Here is a 25699-nt window from a genome sequence, read left to right as displayed (position 1 = left end):
TTTTTTTTTTTTTTGGCCACATTGCACAGCATGCAGGGACATTAGTTCTGTGACCAGGGATCAGACCCGTGCCCCCTGCAGTGGAAGTACGGAGTCCTAACCACTGGACTGCCAGGGAATTCCTGTTAGGTTTTCATCTTTGTGCAAGTTCCTTGTGTCTAGAATGTCCTGCTCACACCCCGCCACCATCCCTTTCTCGTTTAGCCTTCATGACTCAATTCGGCACACTTAGGAGGTTCCATAGGTATTAGGTGAATTTCTTGAAAGGGCTTATCTTTCTCTAGTATCCTTAGTCCTTATTAGCACAGTCTCCATCATTATAACAAAGCACTCAATGTTTGGAAAGGGAGTCAGTTAATATTCTGTTATGTTTCAGAGGTTTGAACAGTTGTATTTTTTCCCAGTACTAATACAGAATAAATGCTCCTTCTTTACTGAAAAATTTAAATTAATAGAATTATCCTCTGACCTTTTGGGATCTTTTGGGAAAGTAGTGTACTTTCTAAAATTGAATTCTAAAATCTGACTTCACAAAGCAGGTAATTAGAAGTATTATGGAATGATTAATTGCTCTGTAAATAATTGTGTTTATTTATCTCAAGAGTTCTCAGTGCAACTAAGAATTTGCTTCTAGTTACTGCTTCACATAGAACAGTGGGAATTATTCCTTTAGCACATATATTTTGAGCACTTACTGTTTGTTAGGTGTTATGCTTAAGTGCTTAGATGAAAAAACTGGGGCTCTGTTATCAAGAAGCCTACAACCCAGTGGAGAGACAGCTATGCAAAAGAGTGGTTACAGCTCTGTGTTGGAGGCTGGGATGGAGGAATAAGAGGAAGAATGTGTGGGTAAGCCTGAGGGTAGGGAAATTTTCATTTTTAGATTTCTGTTTATAATTTTAAACTTATGGGAGATGGATAACTTTCTCCTATTCAATAATTTTTAATGATTTGTACTTATACATTATATGTGCTTTCAGAAACTGTATCTCAGTAATATTCATAATAACCTTATAAGGAAGATACAGATTCTTGGTAAATATTAGATTAAATAAAACCTGAGATTTGAATGTAGTTTGTCTTACTGACATTTTCATAAAAACATGTATGCCGAATGCTTAAAATGTAAAAGTTTCTTTAGTGGTTAAACCAAGAAGAAACATTATTGCCCTGATTAACTGTATATTGTTGGTAACCTAGGATATAAATATTTATTACCATCCGTATTGACAGAAGTACATGCTCTGTGGTTATATCTGTATTGAGCACTGTATTAAACTATTTGTGTAATTAAATGGACTATTTGAAAAACTGGTTATTTAATTTTTTATTTCATCAGAGTATCTAGAAACAAATCTGAAAAGAAACGTAGAGATCAGTTTAATGTTCTCATTAAAGAACTGGGATCCATGCTTCCTGGGAATGCTAGAAAGATGGACAAATCTACTGTTCTACAGAAGAGCATTGATTTTTTACGAAAACATAAAGGTACTTTTTAACTCTGTAAAATGGATTTTTTTTTTGAATAATAACAGACTGTCTCTTAAAGCATAATGTGATGGAATCTTGCCAGTGATGGCTTGAGACTATGCTTCCTAACCATTTTTAAGAAAAGGAAATAATTGCCTTTTTATAGATTTCCTGGTATGTTCTTTCTTTCATTCAACAAACATGTATTTAGTGCCTACTAGTATATCCTAGATTCTTGTGGTGCTGGGTAACAGTCCTGGCCCTCAAGTAACTCAGGCCAAGGGAGACAAACATATAAACAGCTAATTGCAATTCAAGTAATTATAATGTGAGTAGTGCTCGTAAACTGTAAACTTTGTGTGAGAACACAGAGGAAAGAATGTGTCAGGGAAGTCTTAACAGTTAATTTGTCAGCTGAGTCTTCCTGTTAGGTTAAGAAAAACAGCATTTCACATGGAGGAAATAGCATGTGTAAAAACAGAGAAGCAGGGAGAGTTCAGTTTAACTGGAGCATAGTTTGAGTTGGAAAGTCATGGGTATATTTGAAAGAGAAGCAAGAGTCAGATCATGAGAACTTTATATGTCATTTTGAGAGACGGCTTCAGTGTGTTTTAAAGTGATTATTTGTTAATCAAAGAAAATCACTTTGAGTAAATAAGTATGAAAAGAAAATTTTAAAGAATGTTCAATATTTTGGTACTTAATAAATGCTACTTAATAGAAAATAGGTGAAAAACTTGTAAAAGGACATTTCTTTTTCAGATGGAAATGAAACTGCAGAACTTCTCAGAAAGAGAATTTGTAACTAGTGCCTCTATTTCTTGCTGGCTCACTCTGTGATACATTACTAGCCTAGTTTATGCTCCACCACTGTTTAAAATTATTTTTTGTTAATTTCATTAATGCTATGACCCCTCCACCCCCTCTGCTACCAATAAATCGGTAGCTTTTTCTTATATTTCATCCTTTTCTGCATCTCTGAAGCACTGGGAATTTTCATCCATCCTCCAGTGGCTTCCTTTTCCCTTGGCCTGAGATACACTGTACTTCATTCACCTCCCCCTCCCAACTGAGCTAATTTCTTTCCTCTTTCTTTTTCTGCCCTCTGAACATGACATTTCTCAAGGTCTTGTCTTTTGTGCTCTTGCTTTCTCTATGATCCTTCCCTTGGTTTTGCCTCTCTCTTAAACTACTAAATCTATATTTTTAGATGCAAACTTTTCATTTTTTTTTTCCAGGTAACTTCTGGGTCTTTGTTTTACGTGTCATCAGACTCAATATATCTGAAGTTGAATTCGTTTTCATTTGTCAAGTCATCTCTTTCTCTCAGCTTTCCTTTTTCCATTTTCACACCACTATCCTTTCAATCCCCTGGGACTCAAACCTGAGAAGAGTTTTGCATTTTTTTATCTTCTGTAATACAGTATCACAGTTGCCAGTTTTGTTGATTATTCTCAAAATTGCTGGTCTTCATTTTTATTGCCACCACTATCATTACATTTTATCTCTACAAATAGTATTCTCACTAACTTCAGGGCCCCTTGTTAGATAGCACACTCATTCCTCAGACATTGTAGGAGTTCAGTAAATGATTGTTGAATGAAATGAAATAATATGCATGCATAATTATTTCCCCCTGACAATAGAGGATTCATTTTGTCATTTAGATATTTTTTTTTTCAAAATTGGGTATATGATTCTCACACCAAAAAAATTTACCTTAAATTGAAAGGTAATTCGTATATACTTCTTACTCTAAAAATAAACCTGGGTTTAACTAAACTTGATGGGATTTGCTTATGGATTTAAGTCCTTTTTTTCTGAATGTATATAATGTGAATTTGAAAAGCATGACTGTGTTCCACAGAATTAGTAGCTGTACTTCTCAGTTACTCTTCGTATCTAATACAGGCATTTCCAATATGCCAAATTTTGGGTGCCAGTTTAATATGCTATATTTATATATCTGGTAATAGAAAAAACAAAACAACTTAGTCCATTTTTTTCACTGCAAGGTAGAGTATATTTTGTAGAGTAAACTCTGTGGCATATATTTTAATTTTACTTGTTTGTTTTAATATGTTTGCATTTAAAAATGAAAAAAATATTACCTAAATAGTTTACATTTCATTGTTTATGAATAGTTTTCTCATAACTAAATCCATTAGAAGTATGTTGCAAGATAAACTATAATTATTGTGTTAAAATGTGTGCCTTAAGCCAGGGATCTGCAAATGTTTGACCAGCTTCCTACCACTAAGAAAACATACCAGAGGACACTAAGCAGAATTACTCTGGGTTTACTACTGTAAAGTTTTTGCCTAAAATTTTATTTTAGTCTCCTTAATTAATTAAGAATAGAATACCTCAGACTGGAAAGAATCTTTCTGCCTGGCAATAGGCAGGCCTAAAGTCATTCTTTTTTAAATTTTTTTTTTTTTTGGAGTGAAATAAAGTCATTCTTTTTTTTTTTTTTTTTTTTTTTTTTGTGGTACGCGGGCCTCTCACTGTTGTGGCCTCTCCCGTTGCGGGGCACAGGCTCCGGACGCGCAGGCGCAGCGGCCATGGCTCACGGGCCCAGTCGCTCCGCGGCATGTGGGATCCTCCTGGACCGGGGCACGAACCCGCGTCCCCTGCATCGGCAGGCGGACTCTCAACCACTGCGCCACCAGGGAAGCCCAAGTCATTCTTTTTTAAAAGCAGACTGACTGATCTCCTTGGCTCCTTTCCTCCAGGTTCACGTCCTTATGTCTTCTCTAGGTGCTACTGTTTGAATGGCAAAGAAAGGAAGGGGAAGAAGAATATATTCCTAATGCTTGGTCTAATCTGCTTGTTCTGCTTGTTTGGTCATTGTGTAAAGCAGGAAGCAATCTTGGGCCTGTCAGCAACACAGGTTCTCAGAGCTCCCCAAAGAAAATCCAAAGAGACTGGTATTTTCAGGAGAGCAAATCCAAGGAGATAACTTGCTACATTAGCTCAAATATTTCCTCATCCCCAAACTTGGACCTCCTGATAACCTATCTAGACCAATGAATGTTATTGACTGGTTTAAAGTGGGAGAAGGGAAGGCAACTTGTAGGACTTTTGTAACCACCACCCTCTCCCTGTGGTTGGACTATACCGCTAATGTGTGAATCTGTTTACAGAAATCACTGCACAGTCAGATGCTAGTGAAATTCGACAGGACTGGAAACCTACATTCCTTAGTAATGAAGAGTTTACACAATTAATGCTGGAGGTATGTCCAGATTTAATTTTTGAAAAGTTTTATTTTCCTTAAAAAAGAAATCACAGGGGTTAGCAATTTTAATATGGTTTTAACAATATTAATTTAATATTGAAAAACCTTAATTCAGTGTAAGTCAATCAACTATCTTTCCAGTTAAAATTAACTGATACAAGTATTGTAAGGAAATAGTACTATGTGATAAAATAATGCCAAATCTTTGTGGTTTCAATATCATCTGAATTTTTGAGAGGCTTAATAAAAGTCAGAAACCTGTAACTACCAAGTTCTCTACCTGGACCACAGTAACATTCAAATGAAAAATAAAATATATTATTCATCACATACTAAATATTATTGTGAAATGTATTCTACTAGACAGTAGGATTTTTTTAACAAATTAAAATCCACCTAAACACAACATAAAATGGTAATAAATGAAGTATTTTGAAAATATTAAAATAATGAAATATACCTTGAAAGGCAACTCTTCTCAATTCAAATAGAAACTTCTAAAACAAAACAAGTAGATGTTCTATTGCGACAAAATTATTTTTGAAAACAATTCAGGTCATGTTTGCTTAGAATTGCAAAACTTAATAACTCATACAATCAATTATAAAATCCACGAAGATTTTGAGTCACTCATACCTATCTATTTTACTTTTTTACTTTTTAATCATTTCCTATTTACATTAATAAGGTGTCTTCTATGCACACAAAGTACGGAGTTCAGTATCAGATTTCCATGAAAACTTACAATAAACAAAGGTGGTATACTTTGGTGGTAACAGTTAAGGACAAGAAAAATACATATGCAGAAGAGGGTAGACATGGAAGAAGTAGAGGAAAGCAGTTGAGGTAGGAATATATAGAGATTGTTAAATAATTTACATTTCTTATTCTGTTTGTTTGGGTTTGTTATTTTAGAACTTAAGCATTTTTCTGTGTGGTGTATATATATGTAATAGCCATGTCTCAGGTGTCTTTGTATATTGACTAAAGCCTAAAGCAGCATTATTTTGCAAATTAATGAACTATTTTTTAATTTATACTTTAGGTGGAACACTTAATTGCTGGATTAATTAAGTCTTTACCTATTCAGCAGAAATATGTGAAAATTTGTTGGAGTATAAATACATTGTATATATATTTAAAGCTGTGCTTAAAATCTGAAAAATAACTGAGCACTTTTCACATATTACCTCAGTGAATCCTCACAATAATCTTCTGAATATAAACTATTAGTATCCCTTTCTAACTTTCAGATGAGGAAATTGAGGAACAAAGGGATTATGAAATTTGCTCAAAATAAAACAGTAATTAGCTTAGCTAGGGCTCACTGCAAGAAGACTAGCCTCTGGTCCCCAAGGCCCCGGTCCTGTGCCCGCTGCTGCTCATGAGACTTCTTTTCAGTGAAGGCTAGCCGTGGCACAGGACTTTTAGCTTGGTAACCAGCAGTCAGCTTTTTAAGTTAGTGGACACTTAAGTTACAAACCAAATAGTAGTTCCAATTTTGTTAAATTTTTTCTCCTCTTAAAAGTAGTTTGCCATTGTCCGAAATTATCTCTAGATAGAAGTAATACATTTATGAAAGGGTACACACAAGCTAATGTGTATAACCACAAGAAGAAATCAACTCATTTAATTCCTCTTTAATTTTTTCTTTGATTATTTCTCACTGTAATCATTTAATAAGATCTTCTGTGTTAATCATAAGCTATTTATGTACCCTGCTTTATTGGTATGAAAAATTTTTTATAAATTCATAAATTCATGTAATATCCACACTTAAGAATCTTAGCAAGGTAAATTACCTGTTCACTAATAAGCTAAACGGAAAGCATTGTCCTCAAATTTTTCTTTACAGTGAACAGATTTTTTAAATTAATTGCCAAGACACATGTAGTACATATGTAGATAAGTGTTAAAAATAAAGAGTCTAGAGATTGTAACATTATATATAATATGCAATAGAGAAAATTTAAACATGTTAATTTTGAAAATATAAATTAGTTGTCTCATGATTATCCTCACTGCTTTTAAAATTACATTCCTGAAAAATACTACATTTATTTATTTTCAATATGTCAAGCATATTTTTGATTTTTAGTGAATATTTACAACTACTAAGTAAATATTCATTTTAAGTTCATATTGCCAAGATTGAAGGATATGTATAAACGTGTGTACTGTAACCTGGGTCCAACTAACCTAGTTGTGTTACTGTTTGCCGGTCATGTTGGTGAGATTACAGTTAGGCAGTCTGGATACCCTTTTCAGCAGAATTTCTGATGTAGGCTATATCGTAGAATGTCAGAGCTGCTAGTAGAGGAGTTGGGGTGATTCATCTCAACCTCTTCATTTCATGGATGAGGCCTGGAGAGGCTGCAGCTTGTCTGGTCAGATTGCTAATTAATTCAAGAACTCAGACTAAGATCTTAAAATTCACTTATACCTTATGTGTTGGCTGTCTTTCTCCATTCTTCCGTTGCCACCCGTCCCTTTCCCTCTTGTCTCTGTTGCTTAAGGAATATTCCTTGCTACCCTTGCTGGGGGTGTTGAGAGTAGCCAAGGAAATCAGGGCAGTTTACCGTAACCAGACCTCTATGCAAAGTCATCTCTGTGTGAAGTCATCTCCTTGTAAGGAGTTCTTTCTCCTCAGCAGCTGGCAGCTCTCTCCAGTAATCCACAAGGGAAGGGCCAGTGCCCTGCCTGCCTCATCACAAGGTGGTTCTGTCCCTTTCCCTAGAACTTCCATCCAGTCTTCCCATATTAAACACCCACTAAGGAAACAGTGAAGGTTTACACAGGCCTTTTGTTGTGGGTAAAGTAGATGTCAAATAGGAAGATGAGTTTTAACTAATGAGCCCTTTCCCTCCTATCATACAACGTGGGCAAGGGATAAACTTCAAGGTCTTCAGTCTTGGTATGAGGATGTCCTTCTGTGTCTTGCTCTTCCTTCCACATCTCTCAAGTCTTCCTCCTCAAGGCCCCTTCAGTTTTTGGTGTACCTACTTACCTTCTTGGGAAATTACATTCCTCCACTCAAAAGAAGGTTGAGCCCTGGATCCCTTCTTGTGTTAAGACTTGGTGAGATGCTGGTGGAGGCTTTTCTGTGCTGAATCTTTGCCTGCTTTGAAAGAGGAAGGGGCAGGCTCTGGTTCTAGGAGTGGGATCAAGTCATTAAGAGTTCTGATTTTAGTTGTTCTCTTCACAGAAGAGAGCTGCATCCTAATTCCTAGCAAATAGAGATCATCATAGAAAATAGTAATTTGCTTTCAAAGATGACACAATCTAGCTTCACATGAGAAAAGCATGTCCTTCTTAACATCATTTTGACCCTTTTCCTTAGGAAATAATACCATCACTATTGTACCAAGGAGTTTTTGTAAAAATTTCATGAATTTGCTTAAATTATAAGATTTTCACCCCCTCCCCTTACATTAGCCAAGAATGAGTTTGAGACAGGCATCTACTCAAAATAAGTACTTTCTGATATCCAAATGTCTCCCTCAATAGAAGGGGAGGTGGGGGATGCCTTTTTCCCTACTTCCAACACGTACCTCAACAGTTACTTGTAGGGAGGTTACTCTAACTCTCAGATCCATAAATTACATACAGGTTATTTTTTACTTGCCACGGGCCACACATATGCTAGGTGCTGCAGATACAGTATTGGAGGAGTTATACATAGTTCTCACTAGAGATTGTATCCTTTGAGAGAACCCTATACTTAAACAAAAAATTCAAATTTAGTGTGATAACTTTTTTTTTTTTTTTTCTGGTACGCTAGCCTCTCACTGCTGTGGCCTCTCCTGTTGCGGAGCACAGGCTTCGGATGTGCAGGCTCAGCGGCCATGGCTCACGGGCCCAGCCACTCTGCGGCATGTGGGATCTTCCCAGACCGGGGCACGAACCCGTGTCCCCTGCATCGGCAGGCAGACTCTCAACCACTGCGCCACCAGGGAAGCCCCAGTTACTTTTTAAAAAACTGACTTCCCTTGATACTTCGTCCCCCTCAAAATGTGTCCTTTCATGAACTTTAGAAGGGAAGAAAGAGTGGTTTATAATAGACTTCTGAACATCCACCCATCTCTAAACTCAATGTAGTGTGACTCACCTTCTATTGAAATTACTCTTAAAAGTCACCAAAATTCAGTCCTCATTTTCTGATTCCTTGTCTTATTTGATTCAATGTTATACTGAGCCACCCCTCTTCCTCCTCATTCACTTTGTCATTCTTTATTCCATTGACTTCATCGACAACAGTGTATTCTGTCTTTGTCATTTTCTCTGGTGCTTTTGCTCCTTCTCATTCCCATAAATAGATTATTCCCCAAGGATTTGTCTTTGGCATTCTCTCTTTTGCAGATCTCATTTCTTCAGCTGCAACTTTGGTGCCTAGGATTCTCAAATGAAAAATTTTGTGATATGTGAATACAGGATTGCTTTATTATTATTATTACTATTTTATAAATTTATTTAAAAAAATTTTTGGCTGTGTTGAGTCTTTGTTGCTGCGCACAGGCTTTCTCTAGTTGTGGCGAGCGGGGACTACTCTTCATTGAGGTGCATGTGCTTCTCATTGCTGTGGCTTCTCTTTTTGCAGAGCCTGAGGTCTAGGCGTGCGGGCTTCAGTAGTTTGGCTCACGGGCTTTAGAGCGCAGGCTCAGTAGTTGTAGTGCATGGGCTTAGTTGCTCCGTGGCATGTGGGATCTTTCCGGGCCAGGGCTCGAACCCGTGTCCCCTGCATTGGCAGGCGGATTCTTAACCACTGCGCCACCAGGGAAGTCCCAGGATTGCTTTATTATTAAGTATTGTTCCCCTATGCCAACTTCTCTCCTGAACTCTAACATCACATTTCTTAATGCTTGCCTAAGTCCTTTCTTCTCTATTCTTACTGCTGCTAATTTCATTTGGATTCGCCTTAACTTCCCCAACTATTCTGAAGGCCACTGAGATCTTCCTCTTAATTCACTTTTTCCTCTAAATCCATTTTACACACTGCTTCCAGACTGCTCTTGAAAAAAGTCCATATGTCTTGCCCTGGTATTCAAGACCTTTCATGATCTGACCTCAGCCTACTTTTTCAGCTTATTCCCTTTCACTTTATTCCCCATGTATCTCCCTGTGCTTCAATCTGTACATAATATCTGTCTGTTAATATATCCGAAGGTGGTAATGTGTTCTTTTGTGTGCCAGAGACATATTATTGGTGGCCTATGTGCTGCGGAGATATTAACATCTTCAAATAAGGCCATTGTTGTATAATAACATGATAAAGGTAGAACATTGTTTCTACCTTTTAGAAACCAATCATCCAATAATGGCCATAGAATGATTTTTTTTTTCCAGAAGCATTTTAAAATGCACAAAGATAGATACTAAGGTATTGTAAAGGGGGAAAACTAGCATGTTGACAGTGCTCTGGAAATTTCCACAGTTAAGTCCTTTGTCATTTATCTTAGATTTTTATTTCTGTCCTGTGAAATACTTTTTTCTTTTCATTTAACTGACCATTATGTTTAATTTCAGGCTCTTGATGGTTTTTTTTTAGCAATCATGACAGATGGAAGCATAATATATGTGTCTGAGAGTGTAACTTCATTACTTGAACATTTACCAGTAAGTATAAAAATCCTGTGATCTTCTTCTTATTTAATGCCTATTCTAAACGTTCTAAAGCACTAAGAAGTGGACCCCTCAGAGCAGTGCTGAACAATAGTTGGAGCGGGGATGAGACCTCTAAATATGTCTGTTGTTTTAGTATGTCTGTATTTTCTCAGGTCAGTCATAACTCTAATCTATAGTGACTAAATATTCAACTACCACTTTATCTAACCTCTATTCTTCTTGCCCTCTTTATTATAATGCTGAGTTTTCAGTATTAACTTCTTTTGTGTGTGTGTGTGTGTGTGTGGTACGCGGGCCTCTCACTATTGTGGCCTCTCCCGTTGCGGAGCACAGGCTCCGGACGCGCAGGCTCAGCGGCCATGGCTCACGGGCCCAGCCGCTCCGCCGCATGTGGGATCTTCCCGGACCAGGGCACGAACCCATGTCCCCTGCATCGGCAGGCGGATTCTCAACCACTGTGCCACCAGGGAAGCCCTCAGTATTAACTTTTTAATCAGCATAGTGAAGACGTTGCTTAATCACTGAAATTATCTTGAGAATAACTAAATTTCTACTGAGATATTTGTTGCAGCTAAATAATAATTTTCTCAAAAGAATGACTTATAAGAACATACTGAAAATAATAGATACAGAACTTTTATGCTCTGTGGCTTGAGTTGATAATATTTTAATGGCCATATTCAATTTGTTATTAATATCAAAAGGGTAGATAATTTGAAAAGAATTATAATTTTGATTAGAATGGTGAATACCTGAATTATGTATTTGCTGTTTTATTTAACATATATTTATTGCACATCTGCTCTGCCAGGTACTATATGCTAGGTGCTCTGCTACAGTTGACGGTTCTTATGAATTTGAAGTTTTTATTGAATATGTAATGTTCTTATCTAAGATGGTGTTACCCAGAAACTGGGTTCGCCTCTTGGTGGGTGCCAAGCCAATAGACCCAACCAAGCCAAAGTTTGGGAGAAGGAAGGATTTATTATAACTCGCAGCAAGTACGGAGAACATTTGGGGGGGGGCGGATCTTTCACAAAGCACTGTCTCCCCCGACAGCAAAATTGGGGAAGTTTTAAGCTAAGGGCACATGCATATTCATGAAGGGGCTTTAGCAGAGGAGAATTCAGCATAGAAGTGGGGCAAAGGTTGACAGAGTCCCAGCTTTACTTGACTGAAGTCAGAAAAGCTCAGCATCATCATTATATCCTCCACTTGGGGTGGGGGGCCTTGGTTCCTACAGAACTCAGATGTATTATTACCTATATCCTTTGAGAAGGAACGAGGACTCTACTTTATCCCTGCACTATTGTTTGCCTGCCTTTTCTCTCTCCCTGCATTCCTTTGTTCCCTTCAGATCATTAAATACTGAGATCAGGGCAAGCATTGTGGCCAGGCTTAGATTACAAAATGGCTTCTCTTATGTCAAGAAAGCTATTCCTGGTTCTCTTTCTCCAGGGACCCCTAACTTATCTTCTTACAGTGGGGCTTGTGGTGTAAATATTTTGAAGTTACTTATAAATTACTCTTAAAATGCCCATCTCTTGAAAATGTATAACAGTACAGAGTCAACTGTTCCATAAGCATCTCTTTCAAGAGATGTTGAAAAGCAGTATCTCCTTCCCTCTGATTACTCTGCTACTTTGTACTTTGTAAGGAGAATGGACTCTATACTTAAAAGGCCAGATTCTAAAAGGGTACTTTGTTTCTGAAAGCCAGGCAGTAAGTAATTTGCTAATTTCTTTGGGTCACACAGAAAATGACTTGGCTTTACTGCTTCTCTAGGGGCTTTCTTTACAAGTAAGTTCAAACAATAGGTGATTAGCCCAACATCTAAAAATTGTTTGGGAATAAACAGTGAGATTATAGCAACATGTAAGTAAACTACTGTGGGCAGAGAAAAGGACAGAATTTTCTAGAGGACTCTTTTTTAAAAAATATTTACGTAGGGAAAAAAGCCAGGGAAAGAAATCCTCGATAGGATTAAGATATGACTAAGATAAGATTGAATAGTGGACTCTAATAAATAAAATGAAAGAATGTATATAACAAAACAGAAGCAGGCTCACAGATAAAGAAAACAAACTGGTGGTTACCAGTGGTGAGAAAGATGGGGGGAGGGGCGAGATAAGGGTATGGGATTACCCCTACTACATATAAAATAGATGAGCAACAAGAATATATTGTACAGCACAGGGAAATATAGCCATTATTTTGTAATAACTTTAAAATATAAATAATTTTTGTAATAACCTTGTAAAAACTTCTGTAGTAACTTTGGAGTGTAATCTATAAAAAAATTGAATCACTGAAACTAATAATACTATAAATCAACTATACTTCAATTAAAAAAATAAGGTTAAGTAACTTGAATAAAGGTATAATTATATGCTTTTAAACCACAGACATTTTTATTGGATTTTCTTTCAGTTATGTATTTATAGAAACTATATAATCTTTAATTTAGTCATAGGGTATAATTTGCAATGTGGTCAGACTTTTTAAAAGCCTGCTTCTTGGTCACTTTCCCTGGACTTCATTGAGAATTAGATTCCTTTTCTCTGTGTTCTCACATTACCTTGTACATACTGCCACCATGACACTTACAATGAATTGTAATTTTCGTTTATTTTGGTAATAGTGGTAGATGTAAGCTTCCTAAGTGCAGGGACTTCATCTCTGTATCCACATGTGCTGGCTAATTTCTCAGAGAGGCGCTTAGGAATTATTGATTGAGTATAGAAAGTGAGGAGATTATTTGATGTAGATGTTTTAAAAACTCCTTCCTAATGGCATACTGGTGTTGGATCTTTAGTGAGGGAATATTTAATTGCGTTTTGAAGTAACAACATGTCTACCACGGATCTAGTTGGGATCCAAGTGTTTGATCATTAACATTCTCCCCTCAGTGAGAAACCTCCTCACCATATTCCCTCCTGGATTTTTTTTTAAACTTTTAATTTTAGAACTATTTGTAGAGTTATAGAAAAATCAAGAAGATAGTACAGAGAGTTCCCATATGTCCCCTACCCAGTTTCCTCTGTTAGTAACATCTTCTGGATCTTTTTGATTGTCATGTCAGCCAAAGCATGTAGCTGGTGAACGTTTGGGCAGGGGAGGTCGCTGCTGATCTAGCAGACCCATTTCATTCCATGCGGAGTTAATAATAACTTTTTTTTTTTTTTTTTTTTTTTTTTTGCGGTATGCGGGCCTCTCACTGTCGTGGCCTCTCCCGTTGCGGAGCACAGGCTCCGGACGCACAGGCTCAGCGGCCATGGCTCACGGGCTTAGTTGCTCCGCGGCATGTGGGATCTTCCCGGACCAGGGCACGAACCCGTGTCTCCTGCATCGGCAGGCGGACTCTCAACCACTGCGCCACCAGGGAAGCCCCAATAATAACTTTTATTAAAAGTTTTTTTTTTTTACCGCTCTCCAGTTACGGTGGATACTTTCCTTTGCATCACTGACAATGTTGTATGTTATTTGAAGGTTTGAAAACAAAAACACAAGTGTGTTTTGAGAAAATGAAGTAATACTTGTTTAGGATCCAACACAATAAGGAAAAAAGTATGTGATTTTCTGTTTTGGCTTGCCATTAATAATTAAACTGTAACAGATGCTAAACAAAAGGTTTAAAACAATGGTGTGCCTTTCTTTGTATTTGAACATGCATACCTTTTTGTCTAAAACAGAATTTTGGCTCTTGCCCAGAGGGGGAGAAACATTAGCAAATCTCTAAATATAGACTTTAGTGTTTATAATTCAATTCTATTGAGAAATTAAAATTTGCCATCTTAATTCAGTGGTCAATGTAACTTAACATTTTTTAATTTACTTTTGACTGTAAAATTGCAAGAGTGATTCTGTAGGTCCTGCAAAAAAATTTTTTTTAACTTTGTCATGTCATACTTATGAAATTAATTTAGGTACATTTTAACCTATTTGTGGCTAATAATCAGGAAAGGAAATTTATGAATTTTTTTTTCCTGGTGTGGCTTTCTACACCAAAATTATGGGGTCATACCACCTCCATGCCAGAAGGGATTTTAGACATCTTTAGCCCAGCCCCTTTATGTTTGTTAGAAGCATACATGAAACCCAGAGAAACTGGACTTAATTGTACCATTTAGTGGAAGTGCCAAGACATAAAGTTGGGTCTCTTTAGCAGGAACTTAAAATTTGTAAAATTTTACAGTTTAAGATCATTTTCCTCATACTTGCTTAAATGTGTTCCTGAGAAGAGAGTATATTAAATTTGTTACCACGTAATATAGGGAGGAAGATTCACCACATTACAGTGTAACAGAGTCCAGGACTAAAAGTGCTACTATTAAGATACTGTATGAGCGTTTCACTTTCTACTCTTCTTAACTTGGTAATTTTGAACTATAAACACAAGAATGTCTAAGAAAGTCAGTACCATCTTTGGTGTAAATGCAGTATGCAGAAATAACAATTTAGAATTTTTTTCAATAGTTATATGATTATTGGTGAATAAATACTTTTAATAAGAAAACAAATATTTGAAATAAGCAAATAAAGCTTACTTGATAGGGCCAGAATCTCTGTTCCTTATGCCTGTATATAAGGAACATAGTTGTTTAAAAATACGTTATATCCAACATATACCTGACATTTTTCTGGAGGAGCTTTCAGTCCCTTTTGAGCAGCTACTTTCTATAGCAGTTATTTATCAGTTTTCTCGCTGAGGAAAAGATAATTGATGATAGTTAATAATTTCCACTGAACGGTTGCATTTACCTAATGTAAAGAAAACAGCCTATTGATTTATATCATATGGCAGTCAGCAGGATTTACATTTCTTCTTCATGAAAATAATTGAGGGAGATAGAAGGATACAGATAGCTGTCACTTCCTTCTCTTTCATTTGAATTATGCTTGGGAACTGAGTGGATGGTATGGCAACATCAAGTATGATCAACTTCATTTAGAGATTGGAAATGTAATGGTTAATGGAAGATCACACATCAGTTAGTTGCCTACTAAGTCTGATACTTCAGTTTATCAAGTGTCTGGGGAAGCAGAATGGTGGAGAAGTAGTGCTTGTGATTACACCACTCTGTATACTAGATAGTCATATTATTTTATCTATGCATATGAGACAGCCTATAGATTTATAGATAAAAAAGCAAGGGTAACAAAGGTCAGATCATAATTTACTGAAATAGTGAAAGAAATGTCAGTAAAAGTAAATAATTGCAGGAAACTGTAATCATCTCCAAAATGAGTTTTAGTTCTACAAATAGGTATCTTATTTTTCTATCAAGACTATTTTTTACATTAATGTCAATGCCTATATTTTAATTCTTTATTTTATGAATAAAAGGCAATTTGTAGCCTTTTTTGTTGTTCATGCCTTAATTTTTTGTTTATTCCTTCTGTTCTAGAGACTTCTCAGACATTCAGAAAAATTCCTGTTAAAATGCAGATATATTTTTGGTGTAGTTACCCCTTAAGGCTTATCAAATAACTCCTTAATTCAAAATAATTTACTGCACTAATAACCGTTATGTGCAGAGCTCAGTGTTATTGTGTCTTGATTTGAAGGATAGGAGATAAAAGTGTAAGAGATAGGGCCCTTTAATTCACCCACAGAGTGGTAGGACATAGAGATTAAAATATAATTAAATATTTTTGATAGGAAGTGAAGGGTATGACTAGTAATTACTAAAGGAACTGTATTATTTTTACTGTGGATTATGCAGTTAAAGGACATATTTTTGAAGGAAATAATTTGAACTGGTCTTTGCAAGATGGAAGGGTACAAACATGTGGTGAGAGAGGGGAAAGATACTCCACTTCATGAGGTGGACCTTGAAGGCTAGAGAAGATACAGAAGGAAGAGTGTAAATGTATGGCTTGTACAAGAGTGGTAAACACCCCTTTTCCCACCTCTTACCATCCCCAGTGGCTGTTTTTTGTTACTGTTTGAAGTTATTTTTTGTTTTTAACAATCTTTACAGTGTTTGAAATACAAACAAAATAAAAGTGAAATTTCTTAGTGGAACCCTTAGCCCGCTTTCACAGCTCCTTTTCACTTCCCTTGCCCTCCATGCCTACCTCCATAGTCTTGGAGATACTACTTCAGTAACCCCAGGATTCCACAGGGCAGTTTGAAAATGTAGAGAAGCCAGGTAGACTGCATGGGATTTGGCAGGAAATGTGAAGTCACTAAAGTTTTGTTGTCGATGGTTCGTACGGACGGGCACTGTCCTATTCACTTTTGATTCCACAGCCATGGCACATTGTAGGCCACCTGATGCTTGTCAAATTACTGTTGATTAAAGCCGTATTTTAGCAAGGATTATAATGCTCAACACATAACTTGCCTTTTTTGGGGAAGAGGGTGGTTATCTTAAAGCATGGCTTTTTGACAATGGGATACAGGATAGATGGCTGGAAAAGATGAAATAAAAAAGAAGGGACACATTGGACAACTGAAATGACACCAAAGTCAAGTGTCCTCTTCATGTAGCCTGTGGCCACTCCTGTGGTCCTTTATTGTAGTGTACACCACCATAACTTACCAGAGTTTGGGATGTATGGTAAGGCTACATCTGGTAGCCTAAGATTCTTCTAATCAACTTTCTTAGTCCTGTTATATTTTACATGTTCAAATTTGAAACTCACCTTTGCAAATAACTTATCAGACTTTCAAAGGTCATATTGATAATGAATCTGATGACACTAGTCTCAGAGGCAATGAGGTCATGTTAACCTCTTTCACCTTCTCAGTCTTGTTTTTTGAGTTGTGCTCTGTAATGTGACATTTGTCAGTTTTTACAGATAATTAAACGTTAACCATATGCTCATCTGATGTTTTAAGAGTGATTATATACTTTTAAAATAAATGTCTCTTGAATCACTATAATTATTTAATTTAAAAAAATTTCTTTTTCAGTCAGATCTTGTGGATCAAAGTATATTTAATTTTATCCCAGAGGGGGAACATTCAGAAGTTTATAAAATACTCTCTGTGCATCTGCTGGAAAGTGATTCATTAACCCCTGAATATTTAAAATGTAAGTAGTAGTTCTTAAACAAAAAGTTAAACAGATTTGGTTGTGTTATCCTTTACTTTTGTGACAAACCCAGGTATGTTTAACCACATTAACAAATGGCATCATTCCAAATACCCTATTAGATCCTTTTAAAATATTAACATATGATGGAATTATGACCATATTAGAAGTCTGAACTCTTCCAGAATACACTGAAATCTCATCTTTTTGTTATAATATGCCATAAAACTGTATTTTACACAGAAATGGAACTTGCAGTATATTCTTTTTAATTTTTATATAAAATCTTACTGTGTTTAATGAAAGAAAATGAAACATTCTCATTTTCAACATCACTAACCAATTGAACACTGAAACTATGGGGCAAGACTTCTATGTAATAAAGGAAATTGTTTGCTTTATTAGTTAAACAGTAATTTATTGGATATATCTAGTGTGCCAGACATTTGTGTGCTATATCATAAAAGTGCCAAGAATAGGGAAAAATAGTCCCTGCCTTTAATAAGTGTAAAATACTGTGGTATAATCTGACTTTTCTCCTAGATTCACTGGACAAATTAATTTAACCAGAATACCTCATTTTCTTGCATAAATTACGCTGTGTAAAATCTGAAATCATTACAGCACTACATTTGGCCATTAGTGATTAGATGTCTTCTTTAGCTAATTTTTCCATGATTTTTAAGTTTTGTCTTTTCTGGTAATATTGACATTAATCATTTTAAAGGTTCTTTATATTTTGAATCTTCAAATTCTGTAAAACACTAACCATTCAAGAATTGAGATATACATACACACACACACACACACACGTGTAAGTATGTGTGAACATACATCTTTGATAAGACAGCCTGTCAAAAGGAGTTGAGAAGAAGAAAAACTGGAGACCGGGAGAATCCATCTGAGGCCTATTTATAATTGTTTAAAAATCAAGTTCCTATGACACTGACCAAGAGACTAGTCTTTCACCTAGGAGAAAGATTTGGGTTGGATATAATGATGTAGAGGCCAGTTATAGGCCTGTAAACGGTATTTGAAGTCATGGATTGAATGACGTAGCTTGAGGTAAATATATAGAGTAAGGAGAGAAAAATTAGAAAGATGGAACCCTGTGCCATGGCAAGAGGTGAACAAAAGAGGAGTCTGCTTTAGAGACCTTTGCAAGGGCAACATTGTCTAGAGAACTGAACGAAAGCCTTTGGCAGAAATACAGACCTTAGGCTTCCGTTTCCAAGATCAGGCAAGAATACTTTTTAAAAATTTTATTTATTTATTTATTTATTTATTTTTGGCTGCGTTGGGTCTTCGTTGCTGCTCACGGGCTTCCTCTAGTTGTGGTGAGCGGGGGGCTACCCTTCGTTGTGGTGTGCAGGCTTCTCATTGCGGTGGCTTCTCTTGTTGCGGAACACAGGCTTTAGGCACGCGGGCTCAGTAGTTGTGGCACGTGGGCTCAGTAGTTGTGGCTCATAGGCACTAGAGCAGAGGCTCAGTAGTTGTGGCGCATGGGCTTAGTTGCTCTGAGGCATGTGGGATCTTCCTGGACCAGGGCTTGAACCCGTGTCCCCTGCATTGGCAGGTGGATTCTTAACCACTGTGCCACCAGGGAAGTCCCCAAGAATACTTTTTAATAGAGAAAAGCCTTAATTAAATGACTTGCAGACCTCATACGTAAAGAACTGATATATAAAAAAAGTTATTTCTTTTTTTGTATATGAAAAGGTTGTTTCATGTCAAAGGAGTAAACGAGATGTAAAACAGAGGGTAAATTGCTTGGAAAATTTGGATTCTGTAAATATGCCATTTGAGCCATAATGAAAGTGAGGTAGTACAGGTGATGTGATTTGTGTCTAGAGAAGGAAATAGGGCCTAATGTTTCATCCTAAACAGTTTGGTTTTTATTTTTTAATGTAGTGAGAAGCCAGTGCAAGGGGATGTGGGTGGTTTTGTGGTCTGAAAAGGAAATCTCTCAGGTGGAAAATTTTGAAAAATAACCAGAGTGGAAATTATAAAAGGATAGCAGTAGAAGTAAGGATGGAGAGGAAAGCATGCATTCGCTTGTTGAGTGGATAAACTCAGTAGGATTTGGTGTTAGGCACAGGTGTCCAAACAGCTAGGGATCATCAGTGGGGAAGGTTTTAGGAAGAGGGTAGAGTTTGAACCTGTTGAGTTTGATGATAAACACATTCATGATAATAACAGAAGAGTATGTGTTTGATGCTGTGAGTGAAGAGAGGTGTTAATTAGTCCTTGAGTGCTGAAATAATAATAATGAAAGTGATGTTAGTCTTAGAGTAATAGGCAAGGGTGAATCTGAGTGGGAAGAGTGTGGAGGCATGGAGAATCCTTTTTTGCAGTTACCTAGATAGAGGATAATTTACATCTGTACCAAGTTGGTCGTACTGGATGCTCATTTGGAAAAAATGACTCATGAGAGCTTCCTTGGTGAAATGAACAGCACATCCTGTGACAGATTAGTTTGGGAACTGGTGATAGGACGAGAAGAGACCAAATTGATATGATTTCTAACTAAGGAGATAAGCATACATACATAGGACAAAGGGGAAGGACAGCTGGCTTAGGAAGACACGGGGATAAATTCACTTTCAAATATTTTGAGTTTCAGTTACTGATGGGACAATCAGGTAGAGATGTTCTGAAATCAAATAGTGATAGGAAACTTGGTCTTATGTAAAATGTTAGAGTTGGGGAGAGAAATTTAGGAGTAAATAAGTTTGTCAGTGCTGGTAAGTTTGTAAAGGATAATAGGTTACAATCAAAAGAACTTTTGTGATGCCCATAGCTTGAAGACTGATTAGCAGAAGAGATAGAAATAGTCAGTAAGGTAGGAAGGTAAGTTTCATACTATGGGAATGAAAACATGTGAATTTTAAGAAGAGGTAGAAACAATGAGGAACGACCATTGAGCTTAATACAGACGTAGGAGATTTTTAGAAGAGCAGTTTCTATAGAGGTGTGAGGGCAAAAGCCATAATGCATAAAGTTAAGGGAGGTGAACACATGGAAACTAGAGCACATAATGAAAAGGAAGGAGATCTGTGTTACTAGAAAGAGTAGCATGGAAAACTCTTTATATGTTTGAGATGGAAAGACCTGAACAAATTTAAAAGTAGAAAGTAAGGACCCAAAGAAGAACATGTGTGGATGTTAAAGGAATGAATACCTTGGTTTGGCCCTGGTCCTAGAGAAGGAAGAGAGGAAAGACTGTTCAGGGTAGAGATAGAAATATTAGCTTTGGAATAGGAAGCAAAACCTTTCTTTGAAATTAGAGTGAAGAATGAGAAGGAAGGACAAATAAAAATGGAGGAACATGGAGTGGCTTGTATCAGAAGATCTGTTTTCTTTATTAAGGACAAGGTGAGATCATCTAAAGAAACTGCTTTCACGGACTAAACAAAATGTCATTGAGGACCTCTGTTGGAGGAAATAATGATTGTAGAATTATACAACTGTTATAATCTTACTTTGTGTGATATATCATTCATTATGATAAATCACAAATATGCCATATTTTTTTCTCTTATTTCAGCAAAAAATCAGTTAGAATTTTGTTGTCATATGCTTAGAGGAACAATAGACCCAAAGGAGCCATCTACTTATGAATATGTGAAATTTATAGGAAATTTCAAATCTTTAAACAGTGGTAAGTTAAAATGCTTCTTTTGCAATGTAATTTCACTTGGTATTCTTTTAAGCTCTTTTTTTTTTAATATCTTTATTGGAGTATAATTGCTTTACAGTGGTGTGTTAGTTTCTGCTTTACAACAAAGTGAATCAGTTATACACATACGTATGTTCCCATATCTCTTCCCTCTTGCGTCTCCCTCCCTCCCACCCTCCCTATCCCACCCCTCTAGGTGGTCACAAACCACCTAGCTGATCTCCCTGTGCCATGCGGCTGCTTCCCACTAGCTATCCACCCTACATTTGGTAGTGTATATATGTCCATGCCACTCTCTCACTTCGTCACAGCTTACCCTCCCCCCCCCATATCCTCAAGTCCACGCTCTAGTAGGTCTGTGTTTTATTCCCATCCTACCCCTAGTCTCTTCATGACATTTTTTTTTTATTCCATATATATGTGTTAGCATATGGTATTTGTTTTTCTCCTTCTGACTTACTTCACTCTGTATGACAGACTCCAGGTCTATCTACCTCATTACAAATAACTCAGTTTCATTTCTTTTTATGGCTGAGGAATATTCCATTGTATATATGTGCCAGATCTTCTTTATCCATTCATCTGTTGATGGACACTTAGGTTGCTTCCATGTCCTGGCTATTGTAAATAGAGCTGCAGTGAACATTTTGGTACATGACTCTTTTTGAATTATGGTTTTCTCAGGGTATATACCCAGTAGTGGGATTGCTGGGTGGTATGGTAGTTCTATTGGTAGTTTTTTAAGGAACCTCCATACTGTTCTCCATAGTGGCTGTATCAATTTACATTCCCACCAGCAGTGCAAGAGTGTTCCCTTTTCTCCACACACTCTCCAGCATTTATTGTTCCTAGATTTTTTGATGATGGCCATTCTGACCGGTGTAAGATGATACCTCACTGTAGTTTTGATTTGCATTTCTCTAATGATTAATGATGTTGAGCATTCTTTCATGTGTTTGTGGGCAATCTGTATATCTTCTTTGGAGAAATGTCTCTTTAGGTCTTCTGCCCATTTTTGGATAGGGTTGTTTGTTTTTTTTGATATTGATCTGCATGAGTTGCTTATAAATTTTGGAGATTAATCCTTTGTCAGTTGCTTCATTTACAACTATTTTCTCCCATTCTGAGTGTTGTCTTTTGGTCTTGTTTATGGTATCCTTTGCTGTTCAAAAGCTTTTAAGTTTCATTAGGTTCCATTTGTTTATTTTTGTCTTTATTTCCATTTCTCTAGGAGGTGGGTCAAAAGGATCTTGCTATGATTTATGTCATAGAGTGTTTGCCTATGTTTTCCTCTAAGAGTTTGATAGTGTCTGGCTTTACATTTAGGTCTTTAACCCATTTTGAGTTTATTTTTGTGTATGGTGTTAGGGAGTGTTCTAATTTCATTCTTTTACATGTACCTGTCCAGTTTTCCCAGCACCACTTTATTGAAGAGGCTGTCTTTTCTCCACTGTATATTCTTGCCTCCTTTTTCAAAGATAAGGTGACCATATGTGCATGGGTTTATCTCTGGGCTTTCTATCCTGTTCCATTGTTCTATATTTCTGTTTTTGTGCGAGTACCATACTGTCTTGATTATTGTAGTTTTGTAGTATAGTCTGAAGTAAGGGAGCCTGATTACTCCAGCTCCATTTTTTGTTCTCAAGATTGCTTTGGCTATTCGGGGTCTTTTGTGTTTCCATACAAATTGTAAAATTTTTTGTACTAGTTCTGTAAAAAAATACCAGTGGTAGTTTGATAGGGATTGCATTGAATCTGTAGATTGTTTTGGGTAGTAGAGTCATTTTCACAATGTTGATTCTTCCAATCCAGGAACATGGTATATCTCTCCATTTGTCTGTATCATCTTTAATTTCTTTCATCAGTGTCTTATAATTTTCTGCATAGAGCTCTTTTGTCTCCTTAGGTAGGTTTATTCCTAGATATGTTATTCTTTTTGTTGCATTGGTAAATGGGAGTGTTTTCTTAATTTCACTCTCAGATTTTTCATCATTAGTGTATAAGAATGCCAGAGATTTCTGTGCATTAATTTTGTATCCTGCTACTTTACCAAATTCATTGATTAGCTCTAGTAGTTTTCTGGTAGCATCCTTAGGATTCTCTATGTATAGTATCGTGTCATCTGCAAAGAGTGACAGCTTTACTTCTTCTTTTCCGATTTGGATTCCTTTTATCTCTTTTTCTTCTCTGATTGCTGTGGCTAGAACTTCCAAAACTATGTTGAATAAGACTGGTGAGAGTGGGCAACCTTGTCTTGTTCCTGATCTTAGTGGAAATGGTTTCAGTTTTTCACCATTGAGGACGATGTTGGCTGTTGGTTTGTCATATATGGCCTTTAATATGTTGAGGAAAGTTTCCTCTGCCTACTTCTGCAGGGTTTTTATCATAAATGGGTGTTGAATCTTGTCAAAAGCTTTTTCTGCATCTATTGAGATGATCATGTGGTTTTGCTCCTTCAGTTTGTTGATATGGTGTATCACGTTGATTGATTTGCGTATATTTAAGAATCCTTGCATTCCTGGAATAAACCCCACTTGATCGTGGTGTATGATCCTTTTAATGTGCTGTTGGATTCTGTTTGCTAGTATTTTGTTGAGGATTTTTGCATCTATGTTCATCAATGATATTGGCCTGTAGTTTTCTTTCTTTGTGACATCTTTGTCTGGTTTTGGTATCAGGGTGATGGTGGCCTCATAGAATGAGTTTGCAAGTGTTCCTTCCTCTGCTATCTTTTGGAAGAGTTTGAGAAGGATAGGTGTTAGCTCTTCTCTAAATGTTTGATATAATTTGTCTGTGAAGCCATCTGGTCCTGGGCTTTTGTTTGTTGGAAGATTTTTAATCACAGTTTCAATTTCAGTGCTTGTGATTGGCCTTTTCATATTTTCTATTTCTTCCTGGTTCAGTCTCAGAAGGTTGTGCATTTCTAAGAATTTGTCCATTTTTTCCAGGTTGTGCATTTTATTGGCATAGAGTTCCTTATAGTAATCTCTCATAATCTTTTGTATTTCTACAGTGTCTGTTATTACTTCCTCTTTTTCATTTCTAATTCTATTGATTTGAGTCTTCTCCCTTTTTTTCTTGATGAGTCTGGCAAATGGTTTATCAATTTTGTTTATCTTCTCAAAGAACTAGCTTTTAGTTTTATTGATCTTTGCTATCGTTTCCTTCATTTCTTTTTCTTTTATTTCTGACCTGATCCTTATGATTTCTTTCCTTCTGCTAACTTTGGGATTTTTTTGTTCTTCTTTCTATAATTGTTTTAGGTGCAAGGTTAGGTTGTTTATTTGAGATGTTTCCTGTTTCTTAAGGTAGGATTGTATTGCTATAAACTTCCCTCTTAGAACTGCTTTTGTGGCATCCCATAGGTTTTGGGTTGTCGTGTCTCCATTGTCATTGGTTTCTAGGTATTTTTTGATTTCCTCTTTGATTTCTTCAGTGATCACTTCGTTATGAAGTAGTGTATTGTTTAGCCTCCATCTTTTAAGCTCTTAAGGACAGATGTTTGAATATCAGTAAAAACTAGATTTTACTGGAGTAACTGTTGATACTTATTTCCTTATTGTTTTAGTATCCACTTCAGCACACAATGGTTTTGAAGGAACAATACAACGCACACACAAGCCTTCTTATGAAGATAGAGTTTGTTTTGTAGCTACCGTCAGATTAGCTACACCTCAGTTCATCAAGGTATGTTTCTAATATTATTTCACAAAGGGGTTTCACTTTATATTGTGAGAATTGTCTGTGTAATTTTTTTGTTGTTTCCAGATACTTCCTGTACACATTGAAGTGGTAATGGCCATGAGACATTAAATATACATGATCATGATATTTTTGAAGCAAATAATGAGTTATCAAGGCACTCATTAAATTATATAACTAATTTTAAAATGTATACCCTTTGTAGTTAACCAGTGGTTATGTATCACCATTGTCCTGCTTTTGTGCAAAATTTTAAGATGGTTTTTTTTATGGTTCACAGCTACATTAAAGGGGAAAAGCCAAAAATCTAGGTAAATTTAAAAGATTGGTTTTGAAATTTTCTTTTGAAATACACAAGTGGCTTTTTACTGCCTTTCATGTACCTTTTCAGTTTTTGAAATTCAATTAAATAATTTATTTTTATATCCTCAGCCCAGGAAGCAGATGATTAGTAGGGAAGTGGGAAAATCAAAGACTTTAATCACTGGAAAGTGGCTGGAAATAAGCCAGGCTAAGATTTTAAATTTAGGGAAACACCATATTATAGGACAAAGTACTGAATTAGCAGTAAGAGGATCTTGAACCAGTCTCACTCTGCTTGTTTTGATCTTAATAGCAGTAGCTAAAATGTTCATTGAGTGCTTACCACATGCTGTATACTTCACATGTGTTATCTCATTTAATTCTTAAAAATGCTGGTATGATCACCATTTTATATATAAGGAAACTGTGGCCTTAGGGAAGTTAAGTTACTTGCCCAAAGTCACAGCTGTTAAGCAGTAGAACTGAGATTGATTCTAATTCTTTTTCTCTCAGAGCCCAAACTCTTAATCACTACACTGTGCTACAGAAGGTTATTCAAGGACACAGAGGCAGGTTGGAATACATTTTTGAGTATGACTGGAGTCTAGGGTTACTGTGTGTGGAGGAGTGGATAGGGAT

At 36.4% G+C, this 25699-nt stretch overlaps 1 protein-coding gene across 50 annotated transcripts in view; it reads left to right on the top strand.

Moving 5' to 3' along the window:
* The window catches only part of CLOCK (clock circadian regulator), a 161551-nt gene that overhangs the window by 77074 nt on the left and 58778 nt on the right, over positions 1-25699 (top strand). For 38 of the 50 annotated variants that reach the window (XM_067036131.1, XM_067036130.1, XM_067036104.1 and 35 more), the window contains 6 exons: positions 1340-1488; positions 4617-4708; positions 10235-10324; positions 17256-17376; positions 20924-21037; positions 24624-24742. In XM_067036131.1, the coding sequence (XP_066892232.1) occupies positions 1340-1488; positions 4617-4708; positions 10235-10324; positions 17256-17376; positions 20924-21037; positions 24624-24742 (685 nt within the window). The remainder of the gene's footprint in view (positions 1-1339; positions 1489-4616; positions 4709-10234; positions 10325-17255; positions 17377-20923; positions 21038-24623; positions 24743-25699) is intronic. The other 12 variants (XM_067036144.1, XM_067036135.1, XM_067036138.1 and 9 more) reach the window with 2 other exon arrangements.

Source organism: Kogia breviceps, chromosome 6 (assembly GCF_026419965.1).
Source record: "Kogia breviceps isolate mKogBre1 chromosome 6, mKogBre1 haplotype 1, whole genome shotgun sequence".
NCBI lineage: Eukaryota > Metazoa > Chordata > Mammalia > Artiodactyla > Physeteridae > Kogia > Kogia breviceps.
The sequence above is the reverse complement of the archived record's forward strand: the minus strand, read 5'-3'. Positions and strand labels throughout refer to the sequence as shown.